The 26,256-nt window shown below is 42.2% G+C and overlaps 1 protein-coding gene across 2 annotated transcripts in view; it reads right to left on the bottom strand.

Annotated features, from left to right (window-relative positions):
* The window catches only part of DNAH5 (dynein axonemal heavy chain 5), a 329,281-nt gene that overhangs the window by 248,512 nt on the left and 54,513 nt on the right, over window positions 1-26,256 (bottom strand). The window contains exons 1-8 of one of the 2 annotated variants that reach the window (XM_070774841.1): window positions 25,274-25,649; window positions 11,897-12,031; window positions 10,848-10,932; window positions 7,626-7,786; window positions 6,185-6,406; window positions 3,207-3,344; window positions 2,252-2,428; window positions 742-855 (exon numbers count right to left, since the gene is read on the bottom strand). In XM_070774841.1, the coding sequence (XP_070630942.1) occupies window positions 742-855; window positions 2,252-2,428; window positions 3,207-3,344; window positions 6,185-6,406; window positions 7,626-7,786; window positions 10,848-10,932; window positions 11,897-12,031; window positions 25,274-25,330 (1,089 nt within the window). In that variant the 5' untranslated portion in view covers window positions 25,331-25,649. Of the gene's footprint in view, window positions 1-741; window positions 856-2,251; window positions 2,429-3,206; window positions 3,345-6,184; window positions 6,407-7,625; window positions 7,787-10,847; window positions 10,933-11,896; window positions 12,032-25,273; window positions 25,650-26,256 lie in introns of those variants that run through there. The other variant, XM_070774842.1, reaches the window with a different exon arrangement.

Here is a 26,256-nt window from a genome sequence, read left to right as displayed (position 1 = left end):
ATATGCGGTTAATCAAATTTTGTCTCAATGCAAGAAACACTAACATTCTGTTAAGGACAAGGATTGTGTTAGCAGTTAATTTTGTAATAAATAAAACCAGGAACAAATGAAAGTTAAAAGATTTTTTTTTTAAAGTCAGCCAATAATTCTTCCCACAGTTGTTTTGAGTATAGTTTAGGATGTCAATTGCTATATTTATGGGAAATGGAATATACAATAAATGTTTTTAAAATATAATGTATATCTTAGAAAACATAGGAAAATATATATATGTAGAAACAGACATGTGTGTATATGCATATATATGTATTAGTTCAGTTCAGTCGCTTGTTGTGTCCAACTCTTTGTGACCCCATGAACCACAGCATACCAGGCCTCCCTGTCCATCACCAACTCCCGGAGTCCACCCAAACCCATGTCCATTGAGTCGGTGATCCCATCCAACCATCTCATCCTCTGTCATCCCCTTCTCCTCCTGCCCTCAATCTTTCCCAGCATCAGGGTCTTTTCAAATGAGTCAGCTCTTTGCATCAGGTGGCCAAAGTATTAGAGTTTCAGCTTCAACATCAGTGTATACATGTATGCATATACATGCACATATAATTTTCTTGAGAATAAAAAGAGGTTTTCTAAGACTTTTCCAACAAACTGCAATATTCATGAACCAAAATTCCACACTCATTTCAGCTAGTGTAAAAGGGTCATGAGTAGAAGACTAAGGAGGTGGAAATTTCGACTCACAGGGTCACTGCTGTACAAGGGGTCACAGCACTTCTCAAGTGTATACAGATACTTGACATTGTCCTTCGCTTCATTAGCTGCATCAGTGATTCGAATATCCGTCTCCCGCCATGTCTACGCACAATACAGGAAGGAAATTTTAACGCAATTATTAATAGAAAAAATTCCAACTAACAGCTGCATAAAAGTCATCCCAAGTCCCAGGGGTCCAACTTTCAGTCTCTCCCGTGCCTCTTACATAGAACTCAATCCAGAGGGGTGAGGGGCACTGCCACGCTGAAGAGCAATTAAAATTTTTCGACTAAGTGTTTAAAGGTATCTCTTCCAAGCCTTCTCTCATGAAATCTCTTCAATAACTAGGACAGAGCATCACGGCGGGGAGGGGGGCAGCACTTTCATATTTACACCTACACGCCTTCTCCTCCACAGCCTGCTGAATCCATTTTGCACCTCACTCTGACATTCTCTATGACCAAGAACTGAAGGAGGCCTCCAGCCAACAGACAGCAAGGAACTGAATCCCACACGGGCAACCTGGAGGAAGATCCTCCCCCAGTCAGGCCTTCAGATGAGCCAGCATCCTGACAACAACCTTAAGAGATCTCCAGTCAGATGATCCCAGCTAAGCTACACTGAGGGCTTCCCAGGTGGCTCAGCGGTAAAGACTGCCTGCCAGTGCAGGAGATGCAGGTTCAATCCCTAGGTCAGGAAGACTCCCTGGAGAAGGAAATGGCAACTTGCTCCAGTATTCTTGCCTGGGAAATCCCATGGACAGAGGAGCCTGAAGGGCAACAGTCCATGGGGTCACACAAGAATTGGACACCATTCAGTGACTACATAACAACAATAAGCCACACCCAAACCCCTGACCCACAGACTATGTGGTGATATTTATTGTTTCAGGTGGTGAAGTTTTGGGGTAATTTGTTACACAGGAATATAAAACAAATACACCAGTTCTAAAAAAAAATTAGAAAAGTTTAAGCCTTCATTATTACTACTCCTCATTGGTCTGAATTCATAATATATAATCATGTTATTATGGTACATATTAATGACTTGCAATGCCCTCTAGTAATACAGATACATATGTGTGTGTGAATATGTGTTAATCATTAAGTTGTGTCCAATTCTTTGCAACCCCCATGGACAGTAGATTGCTAGGCTCCTCTGTCCATGGGATTCTTCAGGCAAGAATACTGGAGTGGGTAGCCATTCCCTTCTCCAGAGGGATCTTCCCCACCCAGAGATCAAACTCGGGTCTCCTGCACTGCAGATGGAATCTTTACCATCTGAGCCACCAGGGAAGCCCATTCATACATGTACACCAGCCGATAAATACCTTTCATTCAAAGGCTATTTCTACAGTTTATAAAATTACAAAAGGGCAGTAACATTTAATCTTAAAGTTACTTTTTCATTAATGTAGAATAACATTTTTCTGTTCCAAATTACTCTATGACATATGCATAAAGAACTTCCATTCCCAGTTCATAAAGCAAAAAGCAACCTTGAGAAGTTTTGACTTGGCAGCAGCAAGCACTGCCAATGCAGCCTTCACATCTGGGCTCTTCAATTGATCCAAAAGGTAGTTAAATTTAGACAGTCTTTTTTTCCAGTACTCCAACTCTGCTCGAGGCCCAAGGTCATCCGCCTCCTTCCGCAGCTGGTTGTTTTCAGCAAGGACCTGTGAATGCACAGGAGAACCATGAGCCAATGAGTCGGCTGGAGAGTTAAAAGTTACACATAAGCAAAATATAGGGAAAGAAGTAAATTCTGCTATCTGAGTCATGATATATTTTTATTCATTTGCATGCTTTGAATGACAGCCTTTTACTAACCTGAGATGTATCCATTTTTTAAATTTCAAAAAAATTTAGTTGACTCATTCTAAGTTAAAACTACTTGTTTGAGGAGCTTTCATGACCTTTTGGAGGACCTGATCTCAGAAACTTTCTTTGGTTTATTCACTTAGAACCTCAGAGAAACACAACCTTGCGAAGTCCTCATGCCTTCAGTTGGTTAATTTCCATTATTGATGTAACATCAATAATTGGATGTAACACCTAGCTTTCACTTTTCTGAAATTTTTTTTAACAATTAAGTCCAAAGCTTTGTTTTGGAAGACACATTGAATTAGAAAACTCCTGTACTCCTATAGGCATTCTCTCCAGAGTAACTACATCTTGAGGAAAAACCTGGCCAACTGCAGTGTTTTAGGTAGACAAGTATATAAAGTCATTTCCTGTCATCTCCTAGAATTCTTACTATCTCTTCTTAACTAATGACGATACATTAACATTGCAGTGAACCTTTCATCTTTTTTAGGGACTTGCAGTAAAATACTTAGGCAGATGGAACAGGGATGTGATACAACCTTCTTCCACTGGCTGATTCAGTCACATGGCATGTGAACTAGTCAGTGTTCAGAGAGCTAGGTCTGATGTTTGGTTTCTGCAAATTACCTGTTCTGTTTGTTTGATCCATACTTTCATACAACCTTCTATTTTTTCCATAGTCTCAGGGTTATTAGCTAGAGTCAAGAAGTCTATGGGTTCCTTCAAGGTTTTCAGTTCAAATATGTCACACTTTTGAAGGTTCACCTAATTACAATGAAAGTTAAAGAATAAGATGATGTTACTTTACACACACACACACACACTTCTGGTTGATCCAGAAGGATCTTAAGGAGATTCTCTCTAACTACCCTGCTCCCTGGGAAACGCTCATGAAATCAGTGTAGGAATCCTCCTTAGGTATTGAGCACACCAGTAAAGTTGATTGGTCTGAATTAAAATTTTGTGTCAAAAAAAAAAAAGTGTGAACTGCAGACAGACAGACAGACAATATCACAGAACTCGGGAATTGATAGGGAACTTGGAAATTAAAGAATCAACCCATGAAACCAAAGAAAATGGGGACCTTCAAAAAATGACTGAGGGGAGGGTAATCTCTAATCTATCACATTCTTTTTTGAAACTAACCAGAGGGAAAGACTCTCATGTCCCTGTCCAAAAAAAAAAAATCTTATAGTTACTAAGTTCAATGGCAAATACACCAATTCATTTGGGGAGGGAGGGGTAGAGAGGGGTAGGAAAGAAGGTGTGTTGGATTTTGACTTGACAGAGAAACCAAAGGGATCTTCCCTGGTGGTCCAGTGGTTAAGAATCCATGCTTCCACTACAGGGAACCTGGGCTCAGCCCCTGGTTGGGGACCTATCACATGCAGGGCACAGCCAAAAAAAGAAAAACAAACCCAGGATTTTTTACTTCCCTCACAGAAAGAATCTACCTGCAATGCAGGCGATCCCGGTTGGATTTCTAGGTTGGAAAGATCCGCTAGAGAAGGGATAGGCTACCCACTCCAGTGTTCTTGGGCTTCCCTGGTGACTCAGCTGGTAAAGAATCCATCTGTAATTCAGGAGACCTGGGTTCAACCCCTGGGTTGGGAACATCCCCTGGAGAAGGGAAAAGCTACCCACTCCAGTATTCTGGATTGGAGAATTCCATGGACTGTATAGTCCATGGGGTCACAAAGAGTTGGACACAACTGAGCAACTTTAATTTTCAACCCAAAAGCCTGGAGAAGGCAAAGGCAACCCATTCCAATACTCTTCCCTGGAGAATCCCAAGGACAGAGGAGCCTGGTGGGCTATGGTCCAGAGGGTCACAAAGAGTTGGACACGACTGAAGCAACTTAGCACGCGCACACGCAATCCAGAAGTACCTCAGTATTTAATAAGGACATTTTCCTCCTGGGAAAGGTGCAGCTAGCCCTGTGAGACTCTAAATTCAGATTTCAGCACCCACCCCCAACACTGCATCTTCCACCTGCCTCCTAGACCTGGCCTTGGTTTTATGGGGGAAGTTTCTGCCTTTCGTGAAATGGCACCGCCTCCCTCTTGTGTGAGATCCAGCCACTTTTTTAATACCTCTACCACAATATGAAGTGGAGCCCTGTGGAAGCAGTACTCTTTTCAGGAGAATAACTATTTAATTTAGTTCAACTTGCATTTAGGTGGCCTGCATCATAGTCAACTACGAATATAACTCAAATGTTCGCTGGAGCCAACTCCCCCTGTGTGGATATCATTTACTCAACTCTCCCATCCCACATCGTTTAGAAAGCCTACTGTCTGCCTCCCTGCCAACATCCCAATAGGTCCCAAAGAGTCTCAGTATTTCCTGGAGAGCAGTGAGCATTATCTTGTCATTGGTCTCACAGGATCCATTTCTGTGTCTCCCACTCATGCCTTATCTGGGCTGTCATCTTTCATGGTTTTGCATTCACCCCACCTTCTACCCCAAGGAATCACTAACACAGGCTCACTGTAGGTGGCACAAATTTTACTGATGCCAAATCCCACAAATGCCAAACTTATTCTTTGTGTGTGTATGTGTATGTGTGGTTGTGCTGGGTCTTCACTGTGACAGGCAGGCTTCTGTAGTTGCATCACATAGGCTTATGGGATCTTAGTCCCCTGACAGCAGGGCTTCACTGATGGCACAGACGGCAAAGGATCTGCCTACAGTGAAGGAGACCTGGGTTCGACATCTGGGTCAGGAAGATCCTCTGGAGAAAGAAATGGCTACCCACTCCGGTATTCTTCCTTCTTATTATGTCTTTAAAAATCAAGTAGTCTCTGCTTCCCTGATGGCTCAGACAGTAAAGAATCCATCTGCCAACACAGGAGACTCAGGTTTGATCCCTGGGTTGGGAAGATCCCCGGAGAAGGAAATGGCAACCCACTCCAGTATTCTTGACTGGAGATTTCCATGGACAGAGGAGCCTGGTGGGCAACAGTCCATGGGGTTGCAAAGAGTCAGACATGACTGAGCAATTAACACTTTCACTTTCAGTTCCCTGACAAGGGATTGAACCGAGGCCCCCTGCATTTGGCACATGGAGTCTTATCCACAGGACCACCAGGCAAGTCCCTGCCAAACTTCTTCTTAATGGCCCTTTAGATCACTGGCTGGACCACAGGACCCAATCTGTCTTCAGATATATCCATTCGTCTCTCCTCCTGCCTCTTCAAAATTTCCTCCCATCCCTACCATCATCATCACCCCCCAACCTCCCCATCACCACCACCCCTGAAACACACACCACACTCTGGCTCCAAATTTCTCCTTCTAAGTTGCAGAGCAATACCAGAAGCACTTCATGCTCTTCTTGCAGTCCAACATCTGACATGACAGAGTAAAACTCTCCACCATGGCCAGTATTTCTAAGGAACCCACAAAGCACTCATTGCTCCAAATGACAGGAATTTAAATCTAGTCACCACCACATTTTCAAGGGACAATAAAGCACACACAATATATTTTCAAGATTTGCAAAGTAGTGGAATCAAGACCCTCTAAGAGAAGTATTACACACCTAGGTGTTGATTTGTTCACCATCAGATACTTTTTGAAGAAATAACATAGTTGTTCTTACCTTCTCCTTCAAACTCTCCTGTGCGCTGGCCAGGATGCTCACAAAGCCTTCCAGGGAGCCCAGGAACTCCTGCCGAAGGCTGGAGGCTTCCGGAAGGCCCTCGAGCTCACTCCAGCCATGGCTCGTGGCTCTGAGAGCGGGAATGAAGATGTCAGACAGCAAACGTCTCATGCTGTTGAGCAGACCCCCGTCTGCGGTGTCAAGCATGTTGAAGCTCACCTCCTGCAAAACAATGGGGAAAAACCTTTATCGTAAAAAGGATCTTCAACTGCAATCTAGCTACTGTCATTCATAAATGAAGACCTGCCAAATGAGTAAAGCAGGGACTTCCCTGGTAGTTCAGTGGCTAAGACTCCACGCTCCCAACACAGGGGGCCCAAGTTTGATCCCTGATCAGGGAACTAGATCCCACATGCCATAACTAAGACCCAGAGCAGGCAAATAAATAAATGAGCTGTAACAAACACATGAAAAGATGCTCAACATCACTCATTATCAGAGAAATGCAAATCAAAACCACTATGAGGTACCACTTCACGCCAGTCAGAATGGCTGCGATCCAAAAGTCTACAAGCAATAAATGCTGGAGAGGGTGTGGAGAAAAGGGAACCCTCTTACACTGTTGGTGGGAATGCAAACTAGTACAGCCACTACGGAGAACAGTGTGGAGATTCCTTAAAAAACTGGAAATAGAACTGCCTTATGACCCAGCAATCCCACTGCTGGGCATACACACTGAGGAAACCAGAATTGAAAGAGACACATGTACCCCAATGTTCATCGCAGCACTGTTTATAATAGCCAGGACATGGAAGCAACCTAGATGTCCATGGGCGGACGAATGGATAAGAAAGCTGTGGTACATATACACAATGGAGTATTACTCAGCCATTAAAAAGAATACATTTGAATCAGTTCTAATGAGGTGGATGAAACTGGAGCCTATTATGCAGAGTGAAGTAAGCCAGAAAGGAAATTCTTTTTTAATATTCATTTATTTATTTGGCTACACTGGGTCTCAGCTGTGGCACTTAGGATTTTCAGTTGTGGCTTGCAAATTCTTAGCTGTGGCAAACAGGATCTAGTTCCCTAACCAGGGATTGAACCTGGGCTCCCTGCACTGGGAGTATGGTGTTTAAGCCACTGGACCATCAGGGAAGTCCCAGGAAATTCTTTTTGAAAGAAAAAAATCTCACTGTTTTACATTCACACAGATACATATAATGTTATATCAATTTTCATTAATAAACTGACTATTAATTCCTCTTATTCAACAGATTTAAAGGAACCATCCTCTTGACTGCTTACTTTAAGTGACTTGAAAATATTGCTGTGAAAGCAGTTTTAAATATTTAATGAATACAGTGGTAGTCTCCATGGAAGGTATCTTGAGGGTAGAATTTTTGTGATTTTTAGTAATTCAGGAGCTGTTGCCTCTTACCCGATGGATGTTCTCAGGGGTGATAGCTCTGGCAGGGTTGGTCCTGATGAAGAACACACACACCCCAGTAAGAGCAACATCTTTTCCCTCGGTCACAAACACCTTGGGTTTTTTCATCTTTCCAGAAACAGAGTTTACTCCTCCTGGAGAGCCAAGTTGCCCTACAAATGAAAAGGATTTTAGTCCCACAAATGCTATACTACGTCCACGTGGTCATCTCTTAGAATGAGGCTTCCCTGTTAAAATACTGTCATGTTGACTCATCCTGGTGACCTACAAGCTCCATCCCTTGGACCACCTCTAGCCTGAACCCTAAAGGAATCTCAAAGGATCTGTTTTATATAGTGATCATTTTGAGACAGACAAAAATACTGAATCCCTGTGCTGTACACCTGAAATGAATCTAATATTGTAAGTCAGTTATACTTCAATAAAAAATAAAGAATAAAAAGTAAATGAAAGGATCTGCTTAATTCCAGACCACAAGTTCACTTCAAAATTGGTGCTCCAGGGAAAAACAGAAATGGAAGAAATAGGAATGAGAGTTCTGCTGCTGCTGCTGCTAAGTCGCTTCAGTTGTGTCCAACTCTGTGCAACCCCATGGACTGCAGCCTATCAGGCTCCTCCATCCATGGGATTTTCCAGGCAAGAGTACTGGAGTGGGGTGCCATTGTCTTCTCCAATAAGAGAGTTCAGTCCAGAGCAAATTCTTGCTGGAGCTGCAAGTCATCCTTGATGGGGCCATCAAGGGGCCAGTGAGAAAGGGTGAAGGAGGAGACAGCATCTACTGGTAAATGTTGTGCATCAGGGCTTCTGCTCAGTACCATGCATGCGTGCTAAGTCTTCAGTCAGGTCCGACTCTTTGCAACCCTCTGAACTGTAGCCCTCCAGGCTCCTCTGGGATTTTCCAGGCAAGAATACTGGAGTGGGTTGCCATGCCATGATCTTCCTGAGCCAGGGATCGAACCCACAGCTCTTATGTCTCCTGCACTGGCAGGCGGGTTCTTCACCACTAGCATCACCTGGGAAGCCCTGGCTGGTACCATGTCTACGTTTTTGAAACTGCTTGCAACCCTGAGGACAGCTGTGACCCGCCTCAAGTCACACACCAGGAGAGCCAAGATCCAAATCCAGTTATGACTGCAGAACCTCTACATCCTGTTGTTCTGATCCAGCTGGCCCTCCAGATCACCGGAGTCAGAAAGACGCAGGGGAGGCAGGACAGCAAAGTGATGGCTGATGTGGGCTCCACAGTCAGTCTCCCAGGGTTTCCACCTCCGGCTGCACGTCCTAGCCATTTACGTGGAGCAAGTTGCTGCACGTCCTAGCCATTTACATGGAGCAAGTTAACTTCGTCTTTTGTTCCTCTGACATCTCATCTGAGCAAGGCCTGAGAATTCCAGGTCAGCTAGCTCACAACAGGTGCCAGCCAAGTAAAAACTTCACTGCTCCCTCTTCCCTCTTATCTCTGCCCTGACACACTCAAAAACTGTGGTTAACAGGATGGGGGTAGGGGGTGGAGGGGTGAGTTGAAGGAGAAAAGGAGACCATCTGCTCCTCTCCCACTGCAGATACTGACCCTCAGAGGCCTCTGCTGCAAAGGTGGGTGGGATGAAAGGAAAGGGGGAGGGCCAAGAGTGGAAGAGATTTAACTTTAGATAAACTAGTTTTGATCAACTGGATATTTTTACTTTCTGAATTGAGGCTGTGTTTGTAATTGGACGCAACCATGGGAACTTTTATTCTTTTTTTTTTTAACTGGGTTATAGTTGCTTTACAATGATGTGTTGGTTTTTGTTGTACAATGAAGTGAATCAGTTATATACGCCCCCTCCCTCTTGAGCCTCCCTGCCACCCACCCATCCCCCATCCCACCCCTCTAGGTCATCACAGACCACCTAGCTGAGCTCCCTGTGCTACATGGCAGGTTCCTGCTAGCTATCTATTTCACACAAGGCAGTGCCTATAGGTCCGTCCCAATCTCCCAATTCATCCTTCCCTTCCCCATGTCCATAGGTCCATTCTTACATCTGAGTCTCTATTCCTGCCCTGAAAATAGGTTAATCGGTACCATGTTTCCACATATATGCGTTAATGTGTATTTGTCTTTCTCTTTCTGGCTTACTTCACTCTGTATTTTTATCTAAAAGTATCCAGCAAAGTTCATGGGGTTGTCTGAATTGCAATTTAAGTTCAGAAGAAAAGCTGCTCCTACTGAAAAGGTTTAAAGGGAGAGTGGGGAAGAAAAACAAGCTCGCACTTACGTTCACACCCCTGCACCCTGTGTGCCATGTAAGGTGACACACAAAGGCCAGCCTCACCCCGTGCAGAGTTCATGGCGAACTTCACATTCACTCAGTTAGCCTAACTCAGCTTGTGCTTTGCAATCTGGGACAGGACTCAAAATTTGTCTTGTTTTGATTTTTTTACTCAAAATACAATGCCCTTTCTGACCACAAAATATAAAGCAGATAATCTGGGGGAAATGCCAGTCACTTATGCATGCATAATTTCCTCAGTTTTTAAATAAAAAATCATGGTCATATTCTATGCCAAGAGCAACAACTATCTTCTCTTCCATCAAAAAGGTCACAAAGGGATTGCATATGATATTTTAATATAATCATAATATATTTATGTCCTTAGTTTGGCTTTAAAATTATATTAATTCACATAAAAGTAGACGGGGATATATCAATAGAATCCACATAGAGATTTGCAAGTTTATCTTAAGTGAAAATGACTAAACTTGTCATTCAATATTATTCATTTGAGTCACAGTCAGTAGAAAATAAACATGATGTGATATTTAACTAAAAAAAAAAACTCCTATTACACATCTTGGCAATAATTCCTATGTTCAAAAGAAATAGAGAAGAAACAGATGCCCAGTGGAAGTTCTAGAACATAATGGCACAGAATGAACTAACATGTAAGGAAAGGAAATCTCAAAATGTAAATTATTTTATCATTCTCTAGCTACCAGCACAGCCTGAAAAGGAAAACAAAATATCCCAACTGAAGTTAGAACCAGGCTGCAGAGCCACCGTTATCTGTCCTTTGCTTGAGGTACAAACAGGACCTGTTTCACTGGGCCTCATCCCCCACTCCTCACCTGTCCCATCCCCCAGGATAAAGTCCTCGCAGTGGCCTCTGCTTCATGCTGTCCTTGGGTAAATCTAACAACACATTTCTGGGTTATGCGACATCAACTTTAAATACCTGTTTCCACTACCTCCACATCCTGATAGTAAAACATGAGGTGACGAAGGCCTCCAGCAGCAAAAAGCTGATCGATTCTTTCAATCTGGGAAAAAGGAAAAGCAAGGTAATGGCTTTGTTCTGAATCAGAAACCAGGTTTAAATCAGCATTTATTATCATCTTTCTTATTCAGGTAAGATTTCAGTTTACCCAAACCATATAGAGCACATTTCTTATAACATAAAAACCACACAAGAATAAACATCTTACCACAGTAAAGGCTAAATTCAAAGAAGTGATCTGATGAATCGTAAAAGTATTTGCTACATCCACACATCTGAAAAGAGATTGTCCCTTAATATTGGCTAATTTCTTAAAGTGCTGAGCTGTTACAGGCAGATATAAATATATTTAATTTTTCACCCAGTTACAGATCAGAGAGACCACACCTTTCAAAATGCAGTCTAACACACTACAGAAAAATATCATTAAAGTCCAATAACCTTGGAAAACCACCATGATGAGAACATGTATGACTACGGAATGCTCCACCGTCTCACAACTTCGTCCCGTCCATGAGGTTCTGTGTACATCTAAAGGTCTGCCAACTGGCCTGCTCCATGGCAGGATATGGAAGTCAAGGTCAGGAACAAAAGAAACCAGAGTCAAAGCCAGGGAACTATGGCACGACTCAATCTCCCAGGATAGAACAGGATAAAGTCAAAAAAAAAAAAAGATAAATTAGCAGCTAAGAGGAGATTCTGTTCTCTAACCTCAGATTCCAAAATGGCACCCAAGCCCAGCTTCACTGACATCTCTCACTGTCAGAGATGTCAGATATCTCTGACATCTCTGTCAGGATCATGGAACTCAAATGATGATTTTAACATGGAGAGCTGGAGAGCCCCAAGCTCATTCTGCCATCACCATCACCTGTATCGAGTCAGAATGGGGTCCTGTCCATGTTGAAACAGACACCCTTCCCTAAGGCCCAGCACAGACCCTGCCGTAGGACAACATGAACTGTGCCCTCCATAATCAAGTCAGTGGGAACACAAATGCATCACACCTGATTCCCCTCAAGAATGGCATCCTCCACTTCAGTTTTGTTTAGGTCCACACAGGAAGCTACAATCCCAAATAAATAGTCATGTCTCCCATCCAGACGAGCCCGCTTGGCTTCTTTTTCTTCCTTCAGTCTTTGCTAAAAAAAGGGAAGAAAAATGTTATATGACAACCACTGTTCTCAAATGGATTCACTCTAATTCATTTTGTAATTTCATACTACCATTGCTTTTTCAAGTCTTAGGTATTCAGCTATCACACAGCTTAATGGTACCACTTTTTATGTACTATCTTCTATATTTAGAAATAATGTTATTTCTACTATGGAAATGAGATGTGCTCATTGTTTTGAAATTATATAACACAGATAAGCCAAAAGAAGAAGCAAAAGTCACCTGCCAACCAGATAATATTACTGTTAACATTTTGTTCTAAATCTTTACAGACTTAATTTCATACATATATAAGCATTCAAAAGACCTTATATATAAGACACACAGCAAAATTTTTTAAAAATCTCATTTTTGTAAACATTCCCTATGCCACTAAAGTAATACATATTCTTCTACACTATTCCCTATGTTTCTTGCTTGTCTAAAAGTTCATATCTGGTCTTGAAATTAATTTATGAATAGCATTGCTTACTTTTTTACCTGTTGACTGTTAATTACAATAATAAACAAGTTTAGTGCCACCAATGTTGCAGTTTGAAGCGTATCTTTCCATGTGTGCTCTGTTCATACAAACATATACAAATATATATACAGATTTCTATTTATATTATACTATAAACATTTTTCATGCATTTTCCCTTAATAATACATCATAGACTTCTTTCTAGTTTAATACAGACTATTCTAACTTGCTTAATGGCTGCAAAATATTTAACAATATGGATAATTATTCAACCATTTCACCATCAATCAATATTCAACTTCCAATTAATCTTAAGTATGTGCATTATCTTTAATGCTAGCCAGTAGCTCTGAATCCTTCTTGTTTTTAACAGTTGTTAAACCCCAAATATGTATGAGCACTACAGAGGCAAACACTACCCAGTGACCTCAAAAAACTAACAGACTGGTTTGCAGAATATGAGCAGAAAATGTAAACAGGACAGACTGGCATTATGGTTGATACAGGAGCATAAGATTTATGCAAGGGCATTCATGGGTCTTCAGAGATGGAACCAAAGGGAGAATCCCCCTCTAGCCCAGTGCTGAGGAGGGGTGGAAGGTACCGGGAAAGTTTCAGGAAGAGTTGACTTAAGCCTGGAGTTGAAGGAGATTTGACTACACTACCTGGGACAGAGGCATTTCTGCAGATTCAAAGGCCAAAAGGCATAAGAAACCATAGCAACTCTGGAAAACACAAGGCAGCCAGGATGGCTGAACTTGAACTAGAAAAACATAATAGGAAATGAGAGAGAAGTCAAATCATAAAATATCTTATGAGCCATGGAAGAAAATATAAACATTATCTTAAGTCCATGGGGAATCACTGATGAGTTTCAAATCAGGAGAGATGTTTAGCTGTCCATGCTGCATCAAAACATCAGTCATTGTGACAGCAGTGTAAAAAGTGGAGTGAAGTGATACAAGTCTGGAGACAGGAAGGCCAGGCAGGTGGATGTGTTTGCAGAGCCTGCAAACACATTTGCAGAGCCTGGGACAGACAGTTCCTTCGGAACGTGCATCTGGAGCCCAAGGGGAATTCGCACTGCAGAGACAGACACCGGTTCTCAATATAGCAAAACAGACATTGTGGGCCAGATCTTCCTTGCAATTGCATTTACAAGACAGCTTCAGCATCCCATAGCTCTTCTGTGATGTGATTGTGCCACTAACCGATCAAGAGGTGGTCTCTCTATCCCCTCCTCTTGAATCTGGCTGGAACTGTGACCAGTTTTCACCCAAAAAAATATGGAAAGAAGTGAGAATGTAAAACTTCCTAGGCCAGTCCTGCAGAAACTGTCAGCTTCTGCCTTTGCATTTCCAAATACTCCCTCAGAACCCAGTTACCATGCTATAAAATGTCCAAATCACATGGGGAGACCAAACGGGGAAAAACCAAGGCACTCTAGTCAACAGCTCAACAGATCTCCTAGTTCAGGGGTCCCCAACCTCTGGGCTGCAGGCCAGTACCTGCTGTCAGATCAGCAGCAGCATTAGAGTAGAAATAATAGGGCTTCCCTGGTTGGCTCAGGTGGTAAATAATCTGCCTGCAATGCAGGAGATCTGGGTTTGATCCCTGGGTCAGGAAGATGCCCTGGAGAATGAAATGGCAACCCACTCCAGTATTCTTACCTGGGAAGCCCCATGGACAGAGGAGCCTGGAGGTCTACAGTCCACAGGGTTGCAAAGAGTCGGACACAACTGAGTGACTAACACTTTCACTTTCAAAGTGCACAATAAACATAATGCACTTGAATCATCCTGAAACCATCCCCCCACTCCTTAGTCTGTGGAAAAATTGTCTTCCACAAAATCGGTCCCTGGTGCCAAAAAAGTTGTGGACCACTGTTCTAACTGACACTCGAGCACCAATTTGCAAACTATCTTGGACATTCCAACCTAGTCAAGCCTACAGCTGACTGCAACCTAGACAATGACATGTGATACAGAAGAACCATCCAGCTGAGCCCAGCATATCACAGACTCAAGAGAGACAACAGAGCTATTAAGAGATAACAGATAATTGATATCAGATAGTTAAGCCATTAAGTTCTGATATGATTTGTTATGCAGCATGAGGCAACAGAGTAATTCTTTTAGAATAATTTCATTAGTTGGACAGAAAACCAATGGATGCAGAACCACAGAAAAGAATGATTGGGAAAAGAGAAACATACTACCCTTTCCAGAAACTTGACTGTAAAGGAAAGAGATGTGGTTACTAGTAGAAAAAGGAAAATTTAGAGTCAAAGGAGAATTTTTTAAGATACAATAGAATTAATAAAAAGTTAAGAGGAAAAAATTGGGAATTTCAGGGTTATTGAAAGACTATCACTAGACATATGCAATTTATATTCATTTGTCCGAAACTGAAGGAACTGCTTGAGAGACAAATTGGTTGGGGGTGGGGATGAGGGTGCAGGGTAAGGTTAAGGTTCCAAAAAACAATCTACCTATCTTCTTGCCATTTCCCTAAAGAAAAGAACTGACACTGGTCTTAACCCAAAATGCACATTCCATAAACATCATATAGAAGTAAATTTAAATCTCTTTTCAACCATGGCTAAAACCAGGAAAATGTCTGTTCTCTGACTGTGTTCCACATTCAAGGCAGGGAGGAATAAAAGACTTTTCTCAAAGCGATATTTCTGGGTTTATACTAAATGTCTCCAGCAGTGTGTAGGCACAGTCGGCAATCAGGGGAGCCAGGGACCCAGCAACAAATCAACTAGATGGCAAATGCTGGGCAGCCAAAAACACATTTCAAAACTAAAGAGCCAGTAAAGTCAGGACGCAAACCAACTGAAGGCTTCCAACGAACATAGAAATTTCTATAGGATTCTGCCATGGCAACGCATTATTCTATGACTCGATTTTACAAGATTCCAACAGAAAAAAAAAAAGAACATATTCTAGTGGAGGAAGGGAGAGATTAGCCTCTAAAGCAGAACACTAGTTATTTTATTTTTACTTAAATATCACAGGGGAAAACTTCTAAAGCAGTTTTATATATAAAACCAAATGTGTTTTTAAAGTAAATGTTTTCAGCATTATATTTAAAAGCATGTTAAGCATTGAATATGTTCTTACATAACTAGCCTATCTCCTAAGTAATGTGAAATTAACCCTAGTGCCATGTAGATGAAAGAGCAGTGTTTATCAATCTCAACTTTCATTGCCTTATACTAAGGTATCCTGGTACAATGAGGGATTTTTTTTTTACTACCACAGAAAGTCAACAGTGTCAAATAAATATTTGGTGATTGGATCAGCGTGTTGTCAGCCCCTAAACTTGAACCTGAAGCTTTCTGGCTGCCAAGGAACTGCAGGAGCAAGCAATCAGATGATTAGTTGGAGGTGGTTTGTCCTGTTGGCCTTTGGAACATCTTGGAAACAGGATGACAAAGGCGAGAGGTGAACTATGGCATTTTTTTTTTAAAGGATCACATTAAAATTGTTTTCTTTGCATGAGCAAGCTCCAACTGATAGAGATGGGGAATAGGTTCAGAAATCTATTCAATGTTCAAGGAAATCTAGAGCAATATTTAAAATATTTCTGCAAAAGCAAAACTACAATGAAATATCACCTCACACCAATTAGAATGGCCATCATCAAAAAAATCTATAAACAATAAATGCTAGAGGGGATGTAGAGAAAAGGGAACTCTCCTGTACTTTTGGTGGGAATGTAAACTGATACAACACTATAGAGAATAGTACGGAGGTCCCTCAAAAAGCTAAAAACAGAGCTACCGTATGATCCAGCAGTCCCACTCCTGGGCATATATCTGGAAAAAGCTCTAACTCACAACAATACAAGCAGTTTGTTCATGGCACCACAGTTTTGCCATGGTCAAGACCTGAAAGCAAGCTATATGTTCATCAACAGATGAATGGATAAAGAAGATGTAGTACATATATACAGTGGAATATTACTCAGCCATGAAAAAGAATGAAGTAATGTCATTTGCAACAGCGTGGATAGACCTAGAGACTGTCACAGTGAGGGCAATGAGTCAGACAGAGAAAGACAAATACGATGGTATCACTTACATGTAGAATCTAAAACGATGATGCAAATCAACTTACTTGCAAAGCAGAAATGGAGTCACAGATACAGAGAACAAACTTATTGTCACTAGGGGGATAAATTGGGAGATTTGGGGTTGACATATATACATTACTATATGTAAAACAGATAACTAAGAAGGACCTACTGTACAGCATAGGGAACTCTACTCAATACTCTGTAATGACCTATATGGGAAAAGAATTTTAAAAAGAATAGATATATATATATGTATAAATGATTCACTTTGCTGTATGAAAAAAAAACTAACACAACATTGTAAATCAACTACACTCCAATAAAAAATTTTTAATGATAAGCAAGCTAAGGTTTGCAGAATAAAAAATAAAATATTTCTGCAATATTTCTGTAACTTGTGACAAATAATGTTACTACCATTTTGAAATGAAAGAGGGAGTAATGTACTCCCTCCCAAGAAACAAGTGCTGATTTCAAGGTAGAGCAATGTCATGTACACAAGTGAGCACTGGTGCCAGACTGGGCTCCAGCCCCGGGGTGGCCCCTAATTGTAAGACCTTGCATCTGTCTTTTAAGCCTTCCAGACTTCAGGTTCTGCAACTCTAAAATCGAAGTGTAGGACTCTGTGACAGCTAAGTCCCTTTCCATCTCTTAACATTTGCATTACTTCTCACTGATTCAAAAATTAACACAGGGACTTCCCTGGGGGTCCAGTGGTTAAGAATCTGCCTTGAAATGCAGGGGACTCAGATTCAATCCCTGGTCCAGGAACTAAGATCCCACATGCCTCAGGGCAACTACTGAGCCTTCAGGCCACAATTAGAGAATCCCTGTGCAGTAATGAAAGATCCCGCATGACACAGTGAAGATTCTGATAGAGTTAAATAAAGAAATTAAAAAAAAAAAAAAAAACAATGTATGCTGTTTAAAAAAAAAAAGGTAACACAGACAAGAGACTTAACGGTGGGTTTTTTGTGTTTTTGTTTGTTTCGTTGGTTGGTTTGGGTTCTTGGGGTCTTTTTATCAGATCAGGAGAGGTCTGGAATAGGACTTGAGATTTTAAAATATGAATCCCAACAAAGACCCAATGCCATGTGTCTTCATAATAAAGCTCCATGACTTTTTCTCGTGACAAACCCATCCTTCCAATTTTTTTTTTTATATACTAAGCTTTGCCGTTACCTCTAAAGCACCAAAGCCCAGGTCTACATGTTCATCTACATAAACAGTGCGTGAACTACACCCATTTCATTTTGGCTTCAGGTTATAATCCCCAACTCCATGAGAAACTTTGTTCTTGTTCAGTCGCTAAGTCGTGTTCAATTCTTTGTGACCCCAGGGACTGCAGCAGGCCAGGCTCCTCTGTCCTCCACTATAAACTGAAGTTTGCTCCAATTCATGTCCACTGAGTCAGCGATGCTATCTAACCATCTCACCCAACTCAGAATAGACCTTGATGCGAGGAAAGATTGAAGGCAAAGGAGAAGGGTGCAGCAGAGGATGAGGATGAGATGAGAAGCCTTACCCTTGTTTATAAAATGGAGATAAAAGTTCAAACTTGAAAGGTATTTGCAAAGATTAAATTGTCCAGTTCCTGTGTCTCAGCAAATGGTTAATTCCCCACTGGATCTTCACATCCAGAAGTGCCAGGACTTAAGCTCCCTCCCTGGGTAGCCAATAGGCTGGGCTCCATGCATCCCCAAACTCAAGGACAATTTCACCTGTATCCATGTCACACTGTTCACACCAGGTCCATAACCTATCCTTTCTATAGCCTTTATATATATCTATATGTCATATTGAAAAAAATGCTTTTCTAGAAGACACAATTAGCCTTGTTGTCCATCTGAATCTGAGAAAGAGATGTTTTACTGAGAATCTGTTGCATATTTTTTAATGAATATATTTCCATTTTGTAGTTGGGTGTTTTATTCTTTTATGCATATGTAAAGTCGCTCAGTCATGTCCGACTCTTTGCAACCCAAGGACTATATAGACCATGGAATTCTCCAGGTCAGAATACTGGAATGGGTAGCCTTTCCCTTCTCCAGCAGATTTTCCCAACCCAGGGCTCAAACCCAAGTCTCCTGCACTGCAGGCAGATTCTTTACCAGTTTAGCCACCAAGGAAGCCCATGCTTATAGCAATGTAACAAACATAGCAGGAGAGAGTACAACGTAGATTTAAATCCTCACTGGAGAGTACCGTAAATAACGAGGAGTCTATGAATTACAACTGAAACTCCTTATCTTAAATCACCAGGGTAAATACCTCTGAGACCCATTTCACTTTGGTTCTCAATATCAGTCTCAAGCCCAGAGATAATTAATCACCTGATGAAGCAGTGCTGAAGAGGCCAAGGACATGGGTTTGATCGTCTTAGGCCAGTTAGCTTCACTTTATTCCATTTTTGCCAACTGTAGATGAATCAGGGCAAATCCATGAGCAGAAGGGAAAATTACTCAAAGTGTATGTCTAAGTAAAATGCCTGGGGTGGGAGGGAGGCCCAAGAGGGAAGGGATTTATGTATACAGATAGCTGATTCCCTTGATAGTCCTTTGGACAGCAAGGAAATCAAACTAGTCAATCCTAAAGGAAATCAACCCTGACTATTCATTGGAAGGACTGATGCTGAAGCTGAAGCTCCAATACTTTGGCCACCTGATGTGAAGAGCCAACTTATTGGAAAAGACCCTGATGCTGGGGAAGACTGAAGGCAAAAGGAGAAGGGGGCAGCAGAGGATGAGATGGTTAGATAGCATCATCAACTCAATGGACATAAATTCAAGCAAATTCCAGGAGATAGTGAAGGACAGGGAAGCCAGGCATGCTGCAGTTCAAGGGATCACAATGAGTCGGACATGACTTAGCAACTGAACAACAATAGCTGATTCACTTCGTTGTACAGTAGAAAATAGCACAACATTGTAAAGCAATTATACTCCAATTTAAAAAATGAAATACAATGCCTGGTTACTGATAAAAATAAGTATTTATTTTTCTTTTTTGAAGGGAGAGATCCAAATGGCCCAGGCTGGTTTCCCTCATTGGTGTGCCATGTATTTAAGCTGATCCTGCCTATCTCCTAAAGGGTAAAATAAAATAAACATCACCTGAATCTCATCATTCCTACAAGAGGAGCAGCTCCACAGGGAGGGACGTTTTCTATTTTGATTTCCGCAGCATCTCCAGTACCCAGAACAGCGCCTAGCACTTAGCAGAGCCTCAATTGCTATCTAATCAGGGGATGATTAACCAAGTTTATCATTCACAAGTCACATTCAAGTAATTAAGGGCTGGTGAAAATTATTCTAGCTCCATGTGAGTCCATGGCAGGTGCAGAATTCAGTCAATAAGCTCCTGGGTCTTGCATGTTGTTATGACTTCAGCAGAAACCACTGCACGGAACTCCATCATTAGTACGGATAATGGCTCCCCCTCAATTCACAGCCACTATAACTAACCTCACTTAGCCTACATCCCATTCAAACATGCTGACTTACAGAAAGAGATGGAAGCAGTTCTGCTTCTCATTTCTACAAATGAAAGGGCCCTCTCCAAGTTAACCCAATTTCCATGTCTTCCAACAAAGAAAAGCCTCCCTTTTCTGTCTTCCAGCATTTTCACCATAACCCTCAGGGCCCAGTTTCCTCGCTGGGAGAGGCTGCTCTGTGACGATGCCTCCTGGACCATCCGAACCTGCTGGAAGATTAATTGGCTGGAAGAGCCGCAAGGGAGCAAGGCTCCACTCCCCACTGCGCTTCTGGCATCTTAACTTCCCTTCCTCCCCTTTTATGTCACTTCTCCAGGTGAAGGGCCACAGCTGCAGGAGGAAGTGCTACACCTCCTTCCCGCGTTAAGAGCACTTGAGCAGAGTGGTTCCTGGGAGGGAGAGACACTCCACGCTGACTAATCCACTCCCAGCAGGTGCTCCAGGGAAGCCCTCCTTTATTTAACAAGAGTTGCACTCCCCCTCCATCGCAAAGAGCTAGCTAGCACTTCAACAGAGAAGGTCCCATCAATTTTCTTTCCACCTGAGAGTAAGTTCTGGAATCTTGTCTATTGTTGCTGAAGTTTTCAGGGCCCCTAAATCTCCCCATTTACCAACTCCCTTACCCGTCATTCTTTCCAAGCATATAGAAGATCCCACCTTACCTGTCACTGTGTGTGGATTTTTTACCCAAGCCAACCCAAAATCTGCTTAGAGGCATGTCCCCATCACCAACTTACCTCCTCTCCCCCTAGCATTCCATAATCCAAACTCTAACACCCACTCAATGGACATGAGTTTGAGTAAACTCTGGGAGGTGGTGATGGACAGGGAGTCCTGGCGTGCTGCAGTCCATGCGGTCGCAAAGAGTCAGACACGACTGAGCAGCTGAACTGAACGGAGTCCATTTTCTACACCCCAAATGTCTGCACCTGACCAAGACTTAGTGAGACTTTATGGGATGGACGTGTACCCACACCCACATTTAAAATGGGTAACCAACAAGGACCTACTGTATAGCACAGGGAACTCTGCTCAATGTTATGTGGCAGCCTGGATGGGAGGGGAGTTTGGGAGAGAATGGATACATGTATATGTATAGCTGAGTCCCTTTGCTGTCCACCTGAAACTATCACAACATTGTTTGTTGGTTCCCTATACCTTAATACAAAATAAAACATTTTCAAAAATTTTTTATAAGGCTTAGCCTCCATATGCCCATATATTCTTTCTTCCTCCAATCCTACAGAGGTTTTAGTTCAAAATCAGGAATACCACTCTTGTACAATTCCGAGTCCCCTTGGGCAACAGAGGCCATATAATTCAAATGGTTTTCACTCACTTGCTAAAAAAAATACATATATAACGTCATCATTCACATTATCCATGGCTGTGGGGTTTCCCAGGCAAGAACACTGGAGTGGGTTGCCATTTCCTTCTCTAGGGGATCTTCTGGACCCAGGGATCGAACCTGGGTCTCTTGCATTGCAGGCAGATTCTTTACCAACTGAGCCACCAGGGAAGCCCCACTGTCTATAGCACAGGGCTGAAATCCCAAAACCTCCCTTATTGATCACAATGAACCAGAATGCTCAGAGCTGATGCTCATCAGAATCACCTGGAAGCTTTAAAATGCTGATTCCTTTGTCTCCCCAGAAACTGACTGCTCTTGTGCAGAGTGGTGTTTCTCAAAAGCTCCCCTCATGATTACAGTGGTGGCCCAGCCTGAGAACACTGTCTCAAAGGAAAGCATTTGATGACTTGATCATAATTTACAAACACCACGAGGTTTTCACTTGAGTTAGGAACTTAGGAAAGTCCAAATGCATAAAGCTGGGATCCCCGTAACTCTAGATCTTTCCTTTCTGTCAGTATTTGGGTCGTGCAAAAATCGATAGGAAGGACAGGTTTTAGCTCAACTCCACAAGGCCCAGAAGTGTGGCAGGCACAAAATAGGTGGTCACCCGATTCTAGTGGAATGGGTGGATTCTGCACCTCGAGTCACATTCTCCCAGGGTCTAGAGATGGTGTAGTGACTTCATGGCCACATCGGGCTGTGACTCCTTCAGGTTTGGGAGCCTCCACCTAGGTATTAGCAAGCATCACCTGCCAGCTCCCCACACCTGCATCCTAGAACAAGGGTCCCAACCTCCACGATCTAATGTCTGATGATCTAAGGTGGAGCTGATATAATAAAAATAGAAATGAGGTGCACAATAAATGTAATGAGTTTTGACTCATCCCCAAACCATTCCCCCTACCCCAGGCCATGGAAAAACCATCTTCCAGGAAATCTGTCCCGGGTGCTAAAAAGGCTGGGGACCGCTATAACCTAGAGCCTTTCACCTCCCCAAGTTCCAAGGAAACTGTTTTCATCTGTGCGTGTGAAATGTGCTCACAGGACCAAACACGTCTGGGCCTGATTAAGAGAACACTGAAACCAGCTAGGCTATTTTGCCAAACAATAACACTGATATCTTTTCAGCTTTCAAAAGGTATCTGAGAGCAAAGGTTCCTTTCTTGGCTTGGCTTCTACTGTGTACTCCCTGAGGAACAATGGCCCCTCCAGGGGAGGTTCTCAGCAGGGGAAGGAGGTGCCCTCTCTCCCCAGCCAGTCTCTACCTCCCACCCCCTCGAGAATCACTGTTTAGAGAAACCTAGCAATCCCAGGAAAGTTAGTGAGCAACAGTAATCCCCAGGATCAGGACGTAAGTGGAAAACACGAATGATACATATTTCAGCAGCAGTGAGAAAACTTGCCCCCATTTCAAAACTAGGTGTCCAATTAGATGAATTTAGGCCAAGAGGACTCTCATAAATCTTTCAAGTGTTTTTTTTTCTAAAGGTCGACAAATCCCAGTTTAATTTTAGGGAAAAAAAGAAAAACAAAATCTGTTGAGTCTGGAATTCATGTCCATGGTACGCTTGAAAGTAGGTACTAAGCATTCTTCATCTTTGAGAAAAGCCCAAAAAGGGGGGGTGGGGGTGGGCAGGCATCATATCTGATGCCTGAGTCAATAGATAGAGAATTACTTCGAGTTTTTTCATTGAAAAGCATTTGTGTTTATTATACAACAAAAAGGATATATGGTTTGACTTTTCCAAACCCAGAAAGCTTATGGTTTATTTGGCTATTTGCAGGTGTATTCTGAACAGAGTCAATTATTATATCACAATAACCTAATGACAAATATAGCATCACTACAGTAATAGCTGCAGACTAAGTTTAAATATAGGGGCTAAATTTTGTATCTTAAGTGGTTTGGGAATCTTTGTCATTAATTATTTTAGGTGACAAAGGTATAACTTAATAAACCATCAAATCAGTGCGCTAAAAAGAAAATGTGTAATTACTTACATAATACACTGCAACATTATTAAGGTAATTCTGTTAATATACATCAGGGGGGTAAACAGAACCAGCATCCCAAATGTATAGAAACTTCCAAAAAACTTAAGATATTCCTAAAAGGTAACCAGTGCCAAGAAAGAATCCAATTCATTCATTATATTCGTGATTTTATCGTCAATTTTAATTTTTGTGATTCGGTAATGAAGCACGGAAAAGTGAGGAATAGGGGAAATATTCAGACATGTGAAACATTTAATTAATTCAATTTATTGAGAAAGCATAAACTAAGGTGTATTAGTACCGGGTTCTGAGCCTGGCAGGCTGCAGTCCAGGGGATCACAAAGAGTTAGACATGACTCAGCAACTGAACAACAACAAGTACAGGTTCTGTGTTAGGGGAAGGCTATCAGAGATGGAGGAAGCACCGTCTAGTCATCCAGGAACTCACAGTAGACAAATGCCATCTCACCACAGCAATGTGATGAGAGCTCGAGCATCAAAGTGCAGACAGGACCCAAGGAAGGGAGCCCCCACCTCCTCCTGAAGTGTCAGGGAGGCTTCTCAGAGAAAAGGTGACACCTGTACTTGGTCTTAAATAATAAGCGTCTGCAGGCCAACAAGTTCAAGGGCTTGGCTGAAAGATGTTGATCTTGGGAGAGATGCAACAGAACGGTGGGGCTAGGGGAAGGAGAGTGGCTGGTGGCAGAGAGTTTAGGAAAAACAGAGACAACGGTTCTGTGTTTTGCGGTGGAAGAGCAGAACTGCAAGGCTGGCCAGAATCATCCAGGATGCTAGGGGTGCATAAAAGATACAGCAATTCAAGCCCTGAGGAAGTATGGGTCAATGTCGACAACAGAGTTCTGGAGAAACCTCAATTTTCTTCTGACATTAATCATCAGTGGAAGAGGCTCCAAAACACCTCTTTATGCATCTGCCTAATCCAAAGCTGCTGAGTTGATTCCTAGGCTAAGGGAAGCTCATTCTTCATCCTTGTAGCTCACGGACTGTGAGCACATTTCCAGGCCCATAGAAGGCGATAGGGGACAGGGTAAGTGGTGGGGTGTCATTTTAAAGAAGCCTGTAGAATCTGCCTTAATAAATTCTCATCACCAACAAAAGCTTATGGGTCTAGGAGAATGCAGTCACCAAGGCACCCTGAGTAGATTTTTTTCCATCAGGCAAGCAGCTCGAGAGTCCCTTCAACAGCAAGGAGATCAAACCAATCAATCCTAAAGGAAATTAACCATGAATATTCATTGGAAGGACTGATGCTGATGCTGAAGCTCCAATACTTTGGCCACCTGATGCAAAGAGGTGAGTCAATGGAAAAGACCCTGTTGCTGGGAAAGACTGAGGGCAGGAGGAGAAAGGGGCAACAGAGGATGAGATGGTTGGATAGCATCACCCACTCAGCGGATATGAGTTTGGGCAAAGTCCAGGAGAGAGTGAAGGACAGAGGAGCCTGGTTTGAATGCTAGGCTGCAGCTTAAGTGCTGCAGTCCATGGGGTTGCAAAGAGTCAGACACAACTTACCGACAGAACAACAATAAGCATCATCCCAAAAGATGGAGACTGTATTTCTACAAGAAGCCACAGTTTAGGCGGCAAGGTGCAGAAAAGCCTAAAGATGAAACTCCTTTTCAATTTTAAATTTGAAGTAACATATAGCCTTATGAACTATCCAAAAATTAGTAGATAAACTTGTTTCTCACAGATTCATCAGAATACGATTTTGAACTTTTTTAGGAATTTTTGCACACAGGTGCAAGAGATGATGTTCTAAGACATGTGCAAGCTCATAGACAGCAGCTCCTTACCATTAAAACGCGGGTGACACTCTGCTTCCAGAGCTTTCGCCTGCCGATTCTAAACATCCCAGCAATCTGTTCAGCTTATAGACTCTTCCAGAATGATCTTCTAGCTCCTGGGAGACCAACTCATCATCCAACAGGCTTTCAGATGAAAAGTATTTTGGAGGACCAGAAGTTCAACATGTTTACATGATCAATTTGCATGTATTATGCACCATAAACATGGAATAAAAATTAAAACCTATACTTGAATTCAAGTTTTCGCTCCCCACCTTGGCCTCTCCTCTCTTCCAAAGCCCTGTGTTGTTAGGGCAATACTGTTTACACGCTATACAGTTGAACCGTGTCTCTCATTCTTACTTATCAACCTATCAACGCATTTGAACAGCTGGGTTGCAACACAACCTCTGATGTTCGTTTAATTCTAGACACTGCCCAGCAGGAAGCTTGAAGTCAACAGAGATATTTGAATCATTTCTTTGAACAGGGAGTAACTTTAAACCGTATCAAAACAGAAAACAGAGAAGCCACAGCCATGAATCAGTTGCACAAGACATTCAGTCCATCTTTGTCTAAACAGCTTTTGTGTGCTCGATTAACTACCAGGCTTGTGGCTAATTGTGACTGTCAGGTAGGCTAATTGTAACTCAATGGAGCCATTTTCTCCCCATAAAAAAACAAGCCTACTTCATATGCAAATAGCAAATGATGTCCATAAATTACTTGCGCTCACAGAGCTGTACTTACAAATAAACCAAGGTTATTTATTCTCTATGACTAAAGATCTTGATCATCCTTGCTGTAAAGACATGATGGGGAATCACAGCCAACGTGATCTGAGAAGTCTAGTAGGTGGGATTTCTCTCATCAAGATGAATAAGTGGCAGGACATTTAAGGTTGGACATGTTGAATCCAGGTTTTAGTCCTTGAAGTTCAAGTTTCAGGAACTCAAATCCAATCATCCAAGGATAAATCGAGAACCAGGGGA

Source organism: Bos indicus, chromosome 20 (assembly GCF_029378745.1).
Source record: "Bos indicus isolate NIAB-ARS_2022 breed Sahiwal x Tharparkar chromosome 20, NIAB-ARS_B.indTharparkar_mat_pri_1.0, whole genome shotgun sequence".
In the NCBI taxonomy this organism is placed as follows: Eukaryota; Metazoa; Chordata; class Mammalia; order Artiodactyla; family Bovidae; genus Bos; species Bos indicus.
Note: the sequence above shows the minus strand (reverse complement) of the source record. Positions and strands in the feature narration are given on the sequence as shown.